Consider the following 17,116-nt stretch of genomic DNA (forward strand, 5'->3'; position numbering starts at 1 on the left):
CAAACATTACAGTGAATTCAGCTTACTGCAGTGGCCTGCCCACTCACCAGATCTCAATCCAATTGAGCATCTGTGGGATGAGATGGAACAAGCTAGTCGGAGTAGAGATCCACTACCAGCCAACTTGTGGGAAGCATTGGAGTCAACATGGGCCAGTATCCCTGTGGAATGCTTTTGACACCTTGTAGAGTCGAATTGAGGCTGTTCTGCGGGCAAAAGGGGGTGCAATTCAATATTAGGAAGGTGTTCCTAATGTTTTGTACACTCAGTGTATATCACTTAGTTTGAATATATGGGTCCAGATATACAGTACAAGGTTTTTGTTCAGTTCTTCTTGGTTCTGGGTTTGTTGTGTTCAGGTCTTCTTGGTTCTGGGTTTGTTGTGTTCAGGTCTTCTTGGTTCTGGGTTTGTTGTGTTTAGGTCTTCTTGGTTTGTTGTGTTCAGGTCTTCTTGGTTCTGGGTTTGTTGTGTTCAGGTCTTCTTGGTTCTGGGTTTGTTGTGTTCAGGTCTTCTTGGTTCTGGGTTTGTTGTGTTTAGGTCTTCTTGGTTTGTTGTGTTCAGGTCTTCTTGGTTCTGGGTTTGTTGTGTTCAGGTCTTCTTGGTTCTGGGTTTGTTGTGTTCAGGTCTTCTTGGCTCTGGGTTTGTTGACTGTACTGTAGAGAACAGAGGAGTCCTCCTCAGCTGCTTGTGCTGCAGCGGGTCTGAGGAAAGAGAAACAGAAATTAAACAAAATCCGCATCCCAGCTCAGGTCAAAAGGAGTGCACTAAATAGGGAACAGTGTGCAATTTGGAACGCAGTGAGAAGTTCCTAAAAATCATCAAGACATCACTCCCTCATAATAGACATGTCATAGTAATTGTCTTGAGATGTCTATTGTTCTACTGGTTTAAGGAAATGACATCACTAGTCATCAATAGGAGTCAACTGTTTTGCTTATTGATGACATCTCTTACAATAAGCAGCAGCATATGAATGACAATGCAGAATATGCTCACCGGGTGGCAGCAGTGGAGCGGTTAAATTTCACCTTAATGCACAATATGCATTATTGATGACATCATCATTGTCTACAATGAGCACAAAGCCGTAACTACATATGAGGACACCGAGGTTCGGACCTCGTAAATGTTTTATAATTTGAAAATAATAATAATAGCCTAATACAAATACTGTACACAGTAAATAAAATGAATTACGGATCAACATCTAAATATTGCTTCCAGCGTTGGTCAAAGCTCAGAATGCTTATTTTCTTGATCTGACTAATCACGCCTGCCTCTTTGTGAATGAGTGGAATCCTGAACAGTGGTTTTTCTCTTTGTGAATGAGTGGAATCATGAACAGTGGTTTTCCTCTTTGTGAATGAGTGGAATCATGAACAGTGGTTTTCCTCTTTGTGAACAGTTTGTTCATTATGTTCTCCTGCGTCCTGATTGGCCTTTTTAGCAGCACATTCACCACTCTCTCAAACGGCTAATATAGATATGTCAGTCAGTCAGGTCGGGGAATAGCTGCCGGCAGAGACTTCTATTGCAGTAACGTTGAAGGGCTCTGGTTAGTATTACTTAGCCAGCTAGAAGGATGAAGTAAGAAGCTAACGTTAAATGGAGCCTACCTCAGCAGGAGCAAACCATACACTACTAAGTCCTTCAGAGAGAGTAGGCTACTGAGACAGACAGTGATGTGGTGCTCAGTGGAGAGGCTGAGGCAGGTTACAATGCATGCAGGTGGAAGTAGAGGAGACAGAGAGAGAGAGGAAGCAAGCAGAGAGAGAGGTTTTTACAGTGGTTCCCAAACTTGGGGTCGGGGCCCCATGTGGGGTCCCCTGAGATAATCTGTGCTAATCTAATCAAACAATTTAGGAATTAAAAAAATAATTATATATATATATATATATATATATATATATATATATATATTTCAATATGAACATCTCCACATGGCCTATCTTCCCCATATAGCCATAGGCCTACATTAAAATGCTATCAACATGCAAAGTTCTAAAAATGTCATACGATTTTGTTTCATCGCTGATGCTGCGTGTCAGTGTGAATCATTTCCAATATTTCCCCCCTTTCAGGGGTATAACATTACAACTGTATAGCTAACAGGCTATGTGTTTGTAGATGGACTGAGGTGAATGAACCTACAGCAGCCAAGGTGATAACGGCTGGGGACATTTTTGCTTGTTTTTGCTGTTTTCCAAATAGCATTTTAAAGTTTTTAAATTGTATAGAAATGCAGTAAATGAGATTCAACTTTCCAACCCCCTGGACATCCAGATTTGGTTGGAAACAAGCAAACTTATCCCTTAATGCTGTGTGTTTCCAATGTTCTAGTATTGGCTCCATGTAACAGTGGGGGAAAAAGTATTTAGTCAGCCACCAATTGTGCAAGTTCTCCCACTTAAAAAGATGAGAGAGGCCTGTAATTTTCTACATAGGTACACATCAACTATGACAGACAAATTGAGGAAAAAAATCCAGAAAATCACATTGTAGGATTTTTAATGAATTTATTTGCAAATTATGGTGGAAAATAAGTATTTGGTCACCTACAAACAAGCAAGATTTCTGGCTCTCACAGACCTGTAACTTCTTCTTTAAGAGGCTCCCCTGTCCTCCACTCGTTACCTGTATTAATGGCACCTGTTTGAACTTGTTATCAGTATAAAAGACACCTGTCCACAACCTCAAACAGTCACACTCCAAACTCCACTATGGCCAAGACCAAAGAGCTGTGAAAAGACACCAGAAACAAAATTGTAGACCTGCACCAGGCTGGGAAGACTGAATCTGCAATAGGTAAGCAGCTTGGTTTGAAGAAATCAACTGTGGGAGCAATTATTAGGAAATGGAAGACATACAAGACCACTGATAATCTCCCTCGATCTGGGGCTCCACGCAAGATCTCACCCCGTGGGGTCAAAATGATCACAAGAACGGTGAGCAAAAATCCCAGAACCACACGGGGGGACCTAGTGAATGACCTGCAGAGAGCTGGGACCAAAGTAACTAAGCCTACCATCAGTAACACACTACGCCGCCAGGGACTCAAATCCTGCAGTGCCAGACGTGTCCCCCTGCTTAAGCCAGTACATGTCCAGGCCCGTCTGAAGTATGCTAGAGTGCATTTGGATGATCCAGAAGAGGATTGGGAGAATGTCATATGGTCAGATGAAACCAAAATAGAACTTTTTGGTAAAAACTCAACTCGTCGTGTTTGGAGGACAAAGAATGCTGAGTTGCATCCAAAGAACACCATACCTACTGTGAAGCATGGGGGTGGAAACATCATGCTTTGGGGCTGTTTTTCTGCAAAGGGACCAGGACGACTAATCCGTGTAAAGGAAAGAATGAATGGGGCCATGTATCGTGAGATTTTGAGTGCAAGGGCATTGAAGATGAAACGTGGCTGGGTCTTTCAGCATGACAATGATCCCAAACACACCGCCCGGGCAACGAAGGAGTGGCTTCGTAAGAAGCATTTCAAGGTCCTGGAGTGGCCTAGCCAGTCTCCAGATCTCAACCCCATAGAAATTCTTTGGAGGGAGTTGATAGTCCATGTTCCCCAGCGACAGCCCCAAAACATCACTGCTCTAGAGGAGATCTGCATGGAGGAATGGGCCAAAATACCAGCAACAGTGTGTGAAAACCTTGTGAAGACTTACAGAAAACGTTTGACCTGTGTCATTGCCAACAAAGGGTATATAACAAAGTATTGAGAAACTTTTTTGTTATTGACCAAATACTTATTTTCCACCATAATTTGCAAATAAATTCATTAAAAATCCTACAATGTGATTTTGTGGAATTTTTTTTCTCATTTTGTCTGTCATAGTTGACGTGTACCTATGATGAAAATTACAGGCCTCTCTCATCTTTTTAAGTGGGAGAACTTGCACAATTGGTGGCTGACTAAATACTTTTTTTCCCCACTGTATTTTAATGGCAGAATTTGCTCACTGGGTGGCAGAACTGGGGCGGTAGAATTTCACAGCAGCGTACTGGACATCTTGATCCTGTTTCTGTGGTTGAGGCAGCTGGACGGTGGAGTACAGAGGTACTTCCTGGTTTTTGGAGTGAGAGAAGTGGACGCTGGCGTAGTGAACATCATCCTGGTAGTCTGTGTCAGCTGTCTGTGCTGCAGTAGGGGTCATGATCATGCCTGAGATGTTGTCATACACTGGACTAGAGTCTCCCTGATTGGGAAGAAGGACAGACAACATGAGGAGTGGAAATGTTCCACAAAGCAATACACAGTCATCAGTCATCTTCTGATTCCAACACACTCACCTGTCCATCGTCTGCTGTGTCTCTTCTGTCTCTTGTGTCAGAGGTGGATTTGGAGGCCTTTTTCCTGTTTTGTAAATTAATTAATGAATTTATTCTTTAAATAATGAATCAATCAATCAATAAACAAATTAAGTTAATAAAAAAGTGTTTGAGTGAAATAATATTTAAAGATCACTCACCTGAACCACATGAAGCCAGAGAGACAGAGGATGAGAACCAGAACAACAACTATGATTCCTACAGCTGCAGTCAGAACTGAGGTTTGTTTCCCTAAATTAAAATATGGATGATACGAGTACTGCATGTTATAAACTGAAAATAAACCTAGTACAGGACAATAATACAATATTTGTTAAGTGATCTCATCTCAACGTATATATCATTAAAAAACAAAGTATGATAAGCCAAAGTATAATTATTAATATTCCCTTAACTTAATTTTGTATTGAAATATTGAAGATGAAACTTCACCTGGTAAAATTATCATCAGAACTGTAGAGTTCCTAGATCCTCTTCCATTCCAGGCCTTACAGTGGTAATGTCCATTGTCCTTAGACTTGAAGTTACTTATGTTGTAGATCTTTCCAAATGCATTTAGAAAAGTCTTATTTTGAAAGTACCAGGTGTATTTGTCCACAGGTGGGTTGGCATCACTGCTGCAGGTCAGAATCACTGAACTGCCCTCCACTATTTCACCAGAGGGACTGACTGACACTGAGGTGTTCTTTGGGCCATCTGGTGAACAATATGTAACAACAGTATTTTAAATAGTGTTTTACATGAGGAGCATCGTGAAACTTAGACTTGTGATTGAAATATTAATTCAAATGTGATCCTCTGATCAAAAGATGAGGTTAGGTGTACTAACACTGAACGTCCACAGACACAGAAGAAGAGTTGAGACGTCCATATTTATTGTCAGCCTCACAGTAGTATTCTCCACTATCCTCAGAGCTGATGGTTGTGAAATTGTATGTCTTTTCAGATCCTGTCAGTGAAGCTCCATTCTTGTACCAGGTGTATTTGTCCACAGGTGGGTTGGCATCACTGCTGCAGGTCAGAGTCACTGAACTGCCCTCCACTATTTCACCAGAGGGACTGACTGACACTGAGGTGTTCTTTGGGCCATCTGGTGAACAATATGTAACAACAGTATTTTAAATAGTGTTTTACATGAGGAGCATCGTGAAACTTAGACGTGTGATTGAAATATTAATTCAAATGTGATCCTCTGATCAAAAGATGAGGTTAGGTGTACTAACACTGAACGTCCACAGACACATAAGAAGAGTTGAGGCGTCCATATTTATTGTCAGCCTCACAGTAGTATTCTCCACTATCCTCAGAGCTGATGGTTGTGAAATTGTACGTCTTTTCAGATCCTGTCAGTGAAGTTCCATTCTTCTTGTACCAGGTGTATTTGTCCACAGGTGGGTTGGCATCACTACTGCAGGTCAGAGTCACTGAACTGCCCTCCACTATTTCACCAGAGGGACTGACTGACATTGAGGTGCTTTTTGGGCCATCTGGTAAAGGAGAATTTGTCAGAGGGTTAGGACAGTAGTATATTTATGACAGTAGTATATTTACAAATGACATGTCATGTCAAAAATGTATTATCTGTTAAGTCAGAGAACTATCTAAAACTATAACTTACACAAAACGTTAACAAATACACATTTGGAGATGCTGTGCTTTAGGAATACTTCATTTAATTACAATTGTTTTGCTACCTTAGCATTCAAACACTGAGCTGTACTTTACTCACACTTTACATCCATGTTGATGGTCGTAGACCTGTCTGTCCCCATCTCATTCTGGACCTCACAGTAGTACTCTCCAGTGTCTGATGACTGGATTTGATTGAAGACATGCTGTGGTCCTGTCATACTCTGGTAGCCTCCTCCATTCTTCTTGTACCACCAGGTGTAACTCTGCACAGGTGGGTTGGCATCACTGCTGCAGGTCAGAGTCACTGAACTGCCCTCCACTATTTCACCAGAGGGACTGACTGACACTGAGGTGTTCTTTGGTTTATCTGATGTAAAAGATGAATGTTCCAAAGTGGTAATGTCACAATACTTTCATAATTATAATAATTTGAAGTAATATAGACAATGTGTAAAAAAAGGCTTTTTGTTCTGTAATGATTGATAAAGTAAGAACTGTCTCTTTTGCCTGAGTGCATGATACTTGCTGAGTAGAATACTGTACTATTGTACTGTACTCACACACTGCAGGAGAGCTGAGACCCTCATGGTCTTTTACTGTACAGGAGTAGCTGTCTGCAGTGTTAAAGTTGACATACAAGACAGAAGAGTCCTGTTCTACTTTCTGTCCGTTCTTGTACCAGGTGTAGGTGGGGTTACCAGTCAGAGGACAACTGGTGGTGCTACAGGTCAGTGTCTTCCATGTTGCAGTCTGTGAATAAGGAGTCACCTTCACCTGCAGATCTGGAATAGACAACATAAACCTGAATCACCTGTTGTCTAGTGTCATCACATGATGCAATACATTCTCAAACAGATCAATAAAGACATGACAATTGCTATATAGACATAGTATCATATTATTTGTATTTCATAAATACAAACCAAGACAATTCTCCTGAACTAAATGGAATTCAACAGTTTAGCTATATTGAATGTAACTGTACCTGTGACAGACAGAGTGACTCCAGGATAGCCACTATATTTCCCTCTGTTCTGATATGTTATAAATCTGAATTTGTACGTAGCTGAGTCACTCTCTCTCAGGTCTGTGATTGTCAGGGTGTTGCCATTCGTATCTCTATGGTACGTCACACGACCTTTGTAGTCTGGGTCATTACTCAGACTCACATAATTCTCCACAGCATACATTTTAGTGAACCAGAAGGTTGTTTTGACTGTATAACTTCTGGGATGTATGTAAGAGCAGGACAGCTGCACTGTTGACGCCTTCAAGGCACAAATACTCTGAGTGGTGTAAGTCACACTCCAGCCATTCTGCCCCAGTACCACTGAAACACAGTCACACAACACAATGGTATCAGAATTAAGCCAAGGCCTATTAGCTCACACTGACAGTAAAGTTGAGTGTGAATAGAAACCACAGATAAGCATCACTCAGTGAGGTGTGAAAGATAACTATTTAAGTGAAGTGGAGACTCCTAACAGAACACACCAGAATAACATTATGATTCTTATCCTTTTAGAAATGTCTGTAGATTGTTAAACAGAGCAACTAAAATATAAGAATGAGACCATACCTGCTACAGACCAGAGAAAGACCACCAACACACTTCCTGCTGTTCTCAAGGCCATTGTTGCATCTCCCACCCTGCAGTCTTAGAAACATAAACAACAACTCACTCTATAGCTGGTGAATAACTACACCTGATACATTGAAGTATAAACTGTAAATGGGGTACAGGGCCTCATTACTGAAAATGAACCAGGCTCATATTGTGTTGTGTTGTATTGTGCTATATAGTTGTCTGTGTGAATACTGTCTGTCTGTAAGTCTATTGCACTATGTATGTAATGTGTGTGACGTGTTGCATGTCTGTCTACATCTGTCTATTTAAGATTACATGTTGTATGATGCAAAAAATAATTTCCTAATGGATAAAATAAAGTCATCATCATCAACAATTACTTATTGAACAGATCTGTAGTACTGTAAACACATTGATTGTTCTGAAGCTGTTTTATTCTCAGAACCCCAAATATAGGAGGATAAATGTTCAATCCTCTACGGTCCATCAAGCTGTACAGCAGCCTAAAGACTGACCACCAGGTTCAATGATAGCTCCTATCCCCAAGCTGTGGCTAAACAGCAAGTGATTCACAAGCACATGCACACACACACAAACACACACACACACACATATAGCATATGTAGTGAAGGCCCATGAAGTCTAGAGTGCTGGTAGTCATGGATGTAGAAAAGTTAAAACACACATCCTACACATTACGACTCTTCAACGAGTCGGACGCAAAGGATATTCTACAGACACCCGGCAAGGCCAAAATCCTCAACATTCGCATGAGAAAGAGACGGAGATATCGTGAACGTAGGTCGGGGTGCCTTGTAAGGATCTGACGGCGAGCGAAAAAACGACCTCTTCCATCAATCCTATTAGCCAATGTTCAATCATTTGAAAATAAATTGGACGACCTAAGATCAAGATTATCCTACCAACGGGACATTAAAAACTGTAATATCTTATGTTTCACGAGTCGTGGCTGAACAAAGACATGGATAACATACAGCTGGCGGGATATACGCTACATCGGCAGGAAAGAACGGCTGACTCCGGTAAGACATGGGGTGGCGGTCTGTGTATATTTGTAAACAATAGCTGGTGCATAAAATCGAATACTAAGGATGTTCCGGGATTCTTCCGATAGCATTGAGGAGTACACCACATCAGTCACTGACTTCCTCAATAAGTGCATCGATGACGTCATCCCCACAGTGAGCGTAAGTACATATCCCAACCATAAGCCATGGATTACAGGCAACATCCGCACTGAGCTAAAGGGTAGAGCTGCCGCTTTCAAGGAGCGGGACTCTAACCCGGACGCCTATAAGAAATCCTGCTATGCCCTCCGACGAACCATCAAACAGGCAAAGAGTCAATACAGGACTAAGATTGAATCGTACTACACCGGCTCCGACGCTCGTCGGATGTGGCAGGGCTTGAAAACTATTACAGACTACGCTCTCCGTAGCCAATGTGAGTAAGACTTTTAAGCAGGTCAACATTCACGAGGCCTCAGGGCCAGACGAATTACCAGGACGTGTACTCCGAGCATGTGCTGACCAACTGGCAAGTGTCTTCACTGACATTTTCAACATGTCCCTGACTGAGTCTGTAATACCAACATGTTTCAAGCAGACCACCATAGTCCCTGTGCCCAAGAACACTAAGATAACCTGCCTAAATGACTACCCGTAACACTCACATCTGTAGCCATGAAGTGCTTTGAAAGGCTGGTCATGGCTCACATCAACACCATGATCCCAGAAACCCTAGACCCACTCCAATTTGCATACCGCCCCAACAGATCCACAGATGATGCAATCTCTATTGCACTCCACACTGCCCTTTCCCACCTGGACAAGAGGAACATCTACGTGAGAATGCTATTCATTGACTACAGCTCAGCGTTCAACACCATAGTGCCCTTAAAGCTCATCACTAAGCTAAGGACCCTGGGACTAAACAACTCCCTCTGCAACTGGATCCTGGACTTCCTGACGGGCCGCCCCCAGGTGGTAAGGGTAGGTAACAACACATTTTCCACGCTGATCCTCAACACGGGGGCCCCTCAGGGGTGCATGCTCAGTCCCCTCCTGTACTCCCTGTTCACCCATGTCTGCATGGCCAGGAACGACTCCAACACCATCATAAAGTTTGATGATGACACAACAGTGGTAGGCCTGATCACCGACAACAATGAGACAGCCTATAGGGAGGAGGTCAGAGACCTGGCCGTGTGGTGCAAGGAAAACAACCTCTCCCTCAACGGGATCAAGACAAAGGAGATGATTGTGGACTACAGGAAAAAAAAGAAGACAGAGCACGCCCCTAATCTCATCAACAGGGCTGTAGTGGAACAGGTTGAGAGCTTCAAGTTCCTTGGTGTCCACATCACCAACAAACGATCATGGTCCAAACACACCAAGACAGTCGTGAAGAGGGCACGACAAAGCCTATTCCCCCTCAGGAGACTGAAAAGATTTGGCATGGGTACTCAGATCCTCAAAAAGGTTATACAACTGCACCATCGAGAGCATCCTGACCACCTGGTATGGCAACTGCTCGGCCTCCGATCGCAAGGCACTACAGAGGGTAGTGCATACGGCCCAGTACATCACTGGGGCCAAGCTTCCTGCCATCCAGGACCTCTATACCAGGCGGTGTCAGAGGAAGGCCCTAAAAATTGTCAAAGCCTCCAGCCACCCTAGTCATAGACTGTTCTCTCTGCTACCGCACGGCAAGCGGTACCGGAGCGCCAAGTCTAGGTCCAAAAGGGTTCTTAACAGCTTCTACCCCCAAGACATAAGACTACTGAACATCTAATCATGGCTACCCGGACTATTTGCATTGCCCCCCTTTACGCTGCTGCTACTCTGTTTATTATCTATGCATAGTCACATTAACTCTACCCACATGTACATATTACCTAAATTACCTTGACTAACCGGTTTCCCCGCACATTGACTCTGTACCGGTACCCCCTGTATATATCCTCCCTTCTGTTATTTTATTTTACTGCTGCTCTTTAATTATTTGCTATTTTAATTTTTTACTTATCTATTTTTTACTTTTTTTGTTTTCTTAAAACTGCATTGTTGGTTAAGGGCTTGTAAGTAAGCATTTCACTGTAAGGTCTACACCTGTTGGCAAATACAATTTGATTTGATTTGATTTGGTATAGATGTCAACCCTACTCCCTATCAGTCTGGTCCTAAAGGATCCTCAGCTGAATCCACTGTGTCACACACACATTTTAAATACTTTATTTGAATCCACCAATCAAATTGAACATTTCAAAGATCCCTGAATGCATGGCACTCAAGGGTACAGAAAGCACCTCCTCCAAACAGCTAGGCTGCCCACGACAGCTGAAACAGAGCAGTACCTACATTTACATTTACATTTTAGTCATTTAGCAGACGCTCTTATCCAGAGCGACTTACAGTTAGTGAGTGCATTCATTATTTTTTTTATATATTTTTTTCATACTACCTAGACAATTGCTTTGCCCTAGTTTTTGTCAGGACCGCAATCTGGAGGCCACACACTGCAAGCCTGTGTGAGTGGCCGAGACTGACAAATATCAGCGTCACCAGCTTGCACCTCCACCCGAGGCAGCTTCTCTGCAAAGGCCTGCTCCATGTAGCCGTCAAATGAGCAGCCCACTTCGAAAATGAGCACCTCCCCCTAGCCTCCCCCCACTACAACAATATCTGTCGTAGTTCGCACACAGGAAAACACATCATCATCAACATCAAACCAGCTTCCCCTTACACAAGAATGTTTATGCATATGTGCTGTTGGTGAGACTACTTGTCTCACCTCACTGGCTATCAGGTCAACAAGGCGGTTATGTCTAGCAATGTACAAATCCCCCTCACACACACACACACACACACACACACACACATATGGGCGCACACACACACGCACACACACACACTGCAGTGTTACAATATTTGTTTGCATGTTTTTTTTACCCTGGTTAATCATCTCATCCCTATGTAGATCAACACTCCTACACTGAGACACTTTATGAATACTGGCCCTGATGTAACAACCAAAACACAGCTCAAAACATAACAAGAAGTAAAATGATACATTACCCTCAAGTATATGACTAATGATTAAAAATAAATAACCAAAACTATATTTCAAAATATTGTCAAGTGTACTTACAGAGTGAAGCGAAGGGGTGAGGTCCTGTACAGTGAGTCAACTTACTGGCAGTGTGTGGGAACTGCTAGTAAGTGTCAGTTTCGTTATTGACACATATTTAAAGTAGTCAGGGCACAAGTAGCTGATGCAGAACTGTCCTTTCCTTCCTCTTTAAGTCATTAACATGCATGAGGACCAGAACAGCATGTCAGAGAAGGGAGGTTACTGTATTAGAGTGGGCCCTACATTTCTAAAATGTACAAAATGTCCCCATTTCCACTTTTCTTTAATACAGAACCATGTTAACGGAAATTAAATTAGCATAATAGAAAAATCCCCATACAAATCTGTCAGTTGAAGCTAGAGATATCTGGTTGTGTTGCATTGGATGCGTCTCAATCCACCGCGTCCGCCGATGTCGCACTTCTGCATCTGCAGTGAAAGGTGACAGAGCTAGAGCTGTGTTTGTCAGACCATGATACATCCCGAAAATCGGTCTTCTCACAAAATGTTACTCTACGACCCCCTCAAGCGTCCTGGGACTCGGTACAGTCGATCTGCCAACTTCTGTCTGTAGCATCCGAACAGTTTGGGCTAATATATGGAAAGGTGAGACTCACAAACACGTAGGTTGTTTTGCTCTAGGAAGCCCACAGGCCTCACAAGACTCGTCTGAAGGTCCCGGTACCAGTTGAAAAAAAATATGGAAGTATATACAGTGTGCAGACTGTTCAGTGCCAAAAATACGGGCTGAAATACATGTAAAAATCTAATTACAAAATCCTGATCTTTCTTATATCTCTCAGAGATAAGGTTTCTTAAAATTCAAAATCAAATAGCTAAATTATCCTTGGTATGACCTTCTTAAAATAAATCCATATAGGAGGCACTCTTCCATCTGGTCTAAAAAATTATATCCTCTAGAAGAAACACTCATCACCTTTGATGGGAGCCATCCTCCTGGGCCTGGGAGGGAGAGAGAGAGACACACACACAAACAGTATGAAAACACAAGCATCTGCCTGCCTGTGCACCTTCCGTCATTTGTCTGTCCTTTTGTACATTTCAAAAGTTGATATGAGTTAATTGGTAACACTTTAGAATAACTCATAAATAATTAACATTATTTATGTTTATAGCTCAGCTGGTAGAGCACGGCGCTTGTAACGCCAAGGTAGTGGGTTCGATCCCCGGGACCACCCATACACAAAAAAGAATTATGCACGCATGACTGTAAGTCGCTTTGGATAAAAGCATCTGCTAAGTGGCATATATTATTATATTATTATTATTATATTATAGTTGATGTTTTGACAGACAGACGGATGTCCTTACCCTGAGGAGGCGTACTGGGAGGCTGAGGAGGTGTTGAGGCCTCTAGGGTTGGTCTTCTGAGGAGAGGGAGGGGTTCTCTGCATCCAGCGGTCTGGGTTCCTGATCACCAGCCTGATGCTCTCCAGCTCCACCCCTGGACAGGAGGACAAAATGCGGACAGAGTCCAAATACATACAATGGAACCAATAGCATAGTCCCAAAAGTACAATGGAACCAATACTATAGTCCTAAAAGTACAATGGAACCAAAAGCATAGTCCCAAAAGTACAATGGAACCAATTGCATAGTCCTAAAAGGTAGTGCAGCCTGTCAATACTATGTCCCCTGTGGTGGGGTCTGGTAGTGCAGCCTGTCTATACTATGTCCCCTGTGGTGGGGTCTGGTAGTGCAGCCTGTCTATACTATGTCCCCTGTGGTGGGGTCTGGTAGTGCAGCCTGTCTATACTATGTCCCCTGTGGTGGGGCCTGGTAGTGCAGCCTGTCTATACTATGCCAAGATCCTACAGGGGAGGGAGAGAGAGAGAGGAATTGTCAACTGTGATGGAGAGGTCTTTGAGCGGGCAGGCCTTCCCTGGGAGGAAGAGCAGATCCATCTTGTCGAGGTTGAGCTTGAGGTGGTGGGCCGACATCCAAGCTGAGATATCTGCCAGGCACACAGAGATGCATGTCGACACCTGGGTGTCAGATGGGGGGAAGGAGAAAAGTAGTTGAGTGTCATCTGCATAGTAATGATAGGAGAGACCATGTGAGGATATGATGGAGCCCAGTGACTTGGTGTATAGAGAGAAGAGGAGAGGGCCTTGAACCGAGCCCTCGGGGACATACAGTACCAATTAAGTTTGGACTCACCTACTCATTCAAGGGTTTTTCTTAATTTTTTACAGTTTTTTACATTACAGAATAATAGTGAAGACATCAAAACTATGAAATAACGCATATGGAATCATGTAGTAACCAAAAAAGTGTTAAACAAATCTAAATATATTTTATATTTGAGATTCTTCAAATAGCCACCCTTTGCCTTGATGACAGCTTTGCACACTCTTGGCATTTTCTCAACCAGCTTCATGAGGTAGTCATCTGGAATGATTTTCAATTAACAGGTGTGCCTTCTTAAAAGTTAATTTGTGGAATTTATTTCCTTCTTAATGCGTTTGAGCCAATCAGTTGTGTTGTGACAAGGTATACAGAAGATAGCCCTACTTGGTAAAAGACCAAGTCCATATTATGGCAAGAACAGCTCAAATAAGTAAAGAGAAACGACAGTCCATCATTACTTTAAGACATGAAGGTCAGTCAATACGGAACATGTCAAGAACTTTGAAAGTTTCTTCAAGTGCAGTCGCAAAAACCATCAAGCGCTATGATGAAACTGGCTCTCATGAGGACCGGCACAGGAATGGAAGACCCAGTGTTACCTCTGCTGCAGAGGATAAGTTCATTGGAGTTACCAGCCTCAGAAATTGCAGCCCAAATAAAAGCTTCACAGAGTTCAAGTAACAGACACATCTCAACATCAACTGTTCGGAGGGGACTGTGTGAATCAGGCCTTCATGATTAAATTGCTGCAAAGAAACCACTACTAAAGGACACCAATAAGAGGAAGAGACCTGCTTGGGCCAAGAAACACAAGCAATGGACATTAGACCAGTGGAAATGTGTCCTTTGGTCTTGAGTCCAAATTTGAGATTTTTGGTTCCAACCGCTGTGTCTTTGTGAGACGCGGTGTGGGTGAACGGATGATCTCCACATGTGTAGTTCCCACCGTAAAGCATGGAGGAGGAGGTGTTATGGTGTGGGGGTGCTTTGCTGGTGACACTGTCTGTGATTTATTTAGAATTCAAGACACACTTAACCAGCATGCCTACCAAAGCATTCTGCAGTGATACGCCATCTCATCTGGTTTGGGCTTAGTGGGACTATAATTTGTTTTTCAACAGGACAATGACCCAACACACCTCCTGGCTGTGTAAGGGCTATTTAACCAAGAAGGAGAGTGATGGAGTGCTGCATCAGATGACCTGGCCTCCACAATCCCCCGACCTCAACCCAATTGAGATGGTTTGGGATGAGTCGGACGGCAGAGTGAAGGAAAAGCAGCCAACAAGTGCTCAGCATATGTGGGAACTCCTTCAAGACTGTTGGAAAAGCATTCCAGGTGAAGCTGGTTGAGAGAATGCCAAGAGTGTGCAAAGCTGTCATCAAGGCAAAGGGTGGCTATTTGACGAATCTCAAATATAAAATACATTTAGATGTATTTAGAAGTTGCGAAAGGAGAGTTGAAAATAAAGAGAAGGGAGGGTCAGAAAAGTAATGTTTGGAAAATATTTGGTAAAAGAGGACGATAGCAGTGCTAGCTATGTTATGTGTGAGGATTGTGAGGATTGTGAGGTGCTATACAAATTCGACAGTCACAAGTCGGACTTCAAATAGGCCTATGGCAGGGTTTCCCCAACTGGCGGCCCTTGGGTGGTTTTATTTGGCCACCCAAGTTTTCTGAGCAAAAAAAATAAATATATGTTTTTTTTGTGTGGAATATTCATTGTTGGACATAAAAGACAAAGAAACACCAGGAAATCAGCTCCAAATGATTTTAATTTAAGAAATATGTTCCTAAGTATTCCCCAGCATAATAGAGAGACATGACATGATCGTATACAAATGTAAGCAAGATTTGAAATTATTATGTTTTAGTCAAACATTATATCTGTTAGCGCTTCTTGCAGTGAATTTGCAGCCTAAAAATTATTTGTAATTATGTTCCGGCCTCCCGACCATCCACTTAAGGAAAAAAAACGGCCCTCGCTAAATCTAGTTGATGATCTCTCGCTTATGGCATGTCAAGGGAACGGTAGCCTGATGTTTAGATGGGTTGAATGGAAACTGAAATCTAGACACTGACTGTAGGTCTATAACCTCTCACATAGCCTTAATAATAACTCTTGCAGAACTAAGCATTTATTGCAGTAAAATTCTACACCAAATGTAGGCTAAATTTGGACTTGGGAACAGGAGTGGAGAAATGATTTATTTATTTTTGCATCTTGAGATAATGCAATGCTCTGTTAGATACCATCTGTAGAGGTGCCGTTTTCACACTTTTATTTTTCCTTACAACCGGTCAAACTGATGTCATTTGGACATTTTTCACAGAATATCTTTCCCTTTTTCTTTTTTTTCCGTTAATGTATTTTCTCCCCAGTCCCTAAACGTCTTTGCTTCCCGAAAGATGACAGAGAAAACTTTACCGAGCTCAACTATATTGAAGCATTCATTCTATCGGTCTATTACATTATTCTGTTGAGCAAGGGTTTATTTAGTCTTCTAGGGCAGCATATAATGACAGAAGAGAAGCTGCAGGTATCCAGTGGCGATTTTAGCATGTAAATCTTGGTGGGGCAAACAAAACAAAACCACAATTCATGCATGCCAACAAAGCCACTACACAACACAACACAATACTAAACAATACATTCATTGCACTATAACGGTGAAAAACGGTGCCCACAAACTGTTAGGGCCTACATAAAGCTGTCCCAACAGCAGAGCTTTCTTTTCAGCACCATGGAGTGAATCCTTACCACCGCTACACCTGGCTATCAGCAGAACCTTGTCTGGCAGCGAAACCGTTCATTCAGTCTCATTTACGCCTTCTTTTTTTTAACATAGCTGATATCGCGGATTTACTTAAACAAATGTGGTTTCTACTGACTATTGAGATGTACAATCTATGGCATAAGGGAACGACGAGCGGATAAGACAAAACCGTAATTTCGATTAAGACATTAATGAGCAAGCTAGGATGGACGAAGTCCATATAACTATTTGTTCAGCACTTTTGAAATGTACAGCGACATAATTCAGAACATGGGCCGTTCTTACAGTGTTCTCCCTGTACACCAAGTCAAAACCGTAGGATAAATAAAGGGGGTATATAAGCAGACAATGAAAGCTCTTACAATATTTGATTATTACATTTCTCTAAAACAGGCTATAGGCTACATGTGCACCATCAAGTCAGAACAGTAGGCTCAATTATGAGGTTAGGAAAGGGACCAAATTATTATGGTGAGGTA

The 17,116-nt window shown here is 42.3% G+C and overlaps 1 protein-coding gene across 1 annotated transcript; it reads right to left on the bottom strand.

Moving 5' to 3' along the window:
* Window positions 1-557: 557 nt before the first annotated feature.
* On the bottom strand, window positions 558-11,960 carry LOC121533287 (B-cell receptor CD22-like). The gene is made up of 12 exons (XM_045205260.1): window positions 11,727-11,960; window positions 7,548-7,625; window positions 6,954-7,298; window positions 6,529-6,750; window positions 6,066-6,335; window positions 5,560-5,823; window positions 5,166-5,426; window positions 4,769-5,032; window positions 4,477-4,567; window positions 4,298-4,361; window positions 3,968-4,203; window positions 558-702 (listed from the first exon to the last, which is right to left on the bottom strand). Exons 2-12 carry the CDS (start codon window positions 7,600-7,602, stop codon window positions 621-623), a joined length of 2,154 nt encoding a protein of 717 aa, XP_045061195.1. The 5' UTR covers window positions 7,603-7,625; window positions 11,727-11,960; the 3' UTR covers window positions 558-620.
* Window positions 11,961-17,116: the final 5,156 nt, after the last annotated feature.

This window comes from Coregonus clupeaformis, chromosome 20, assembly GCF_020615455.1.
Source record: "Coregonus clupeaformis isolate EN_2021a chromosome 20, ASM2061545v1, whole genome shotgun sequence".
Classification (NCBI taxonomy): Eukaryota; Metazoa; Chordata; class Actinopteri; order Salmoniformes; family Salmonidae; genus Coregonus; species Coregonus clupeaformis.

Bases quoted from the DNA above. Each gene is read 5' to 3' on its own strand.
- LOC121533287 (XM_045205260.1), bottom strand. From the start codon at position 7,602: ATGGCCTTGAGAACAGCAGGAAGTGTGTTGGTGGTCTTTCTCTGGTCT. The intron at 6,751-6,953 runs GTACAGTTACAT...TGTCTATTCCAG, and splicing joins AGTCACTCTGTCTGTCACAG to ATCTGCAGGTGAAGGTGACT. The intron at 6,336-6,528 runs GTGAGTACAGTA...CTTTTACATCAG, and splicing joins TCTCAGCTCTCCTGCAGTGT to ATAAACCAAAGAACACCTCA.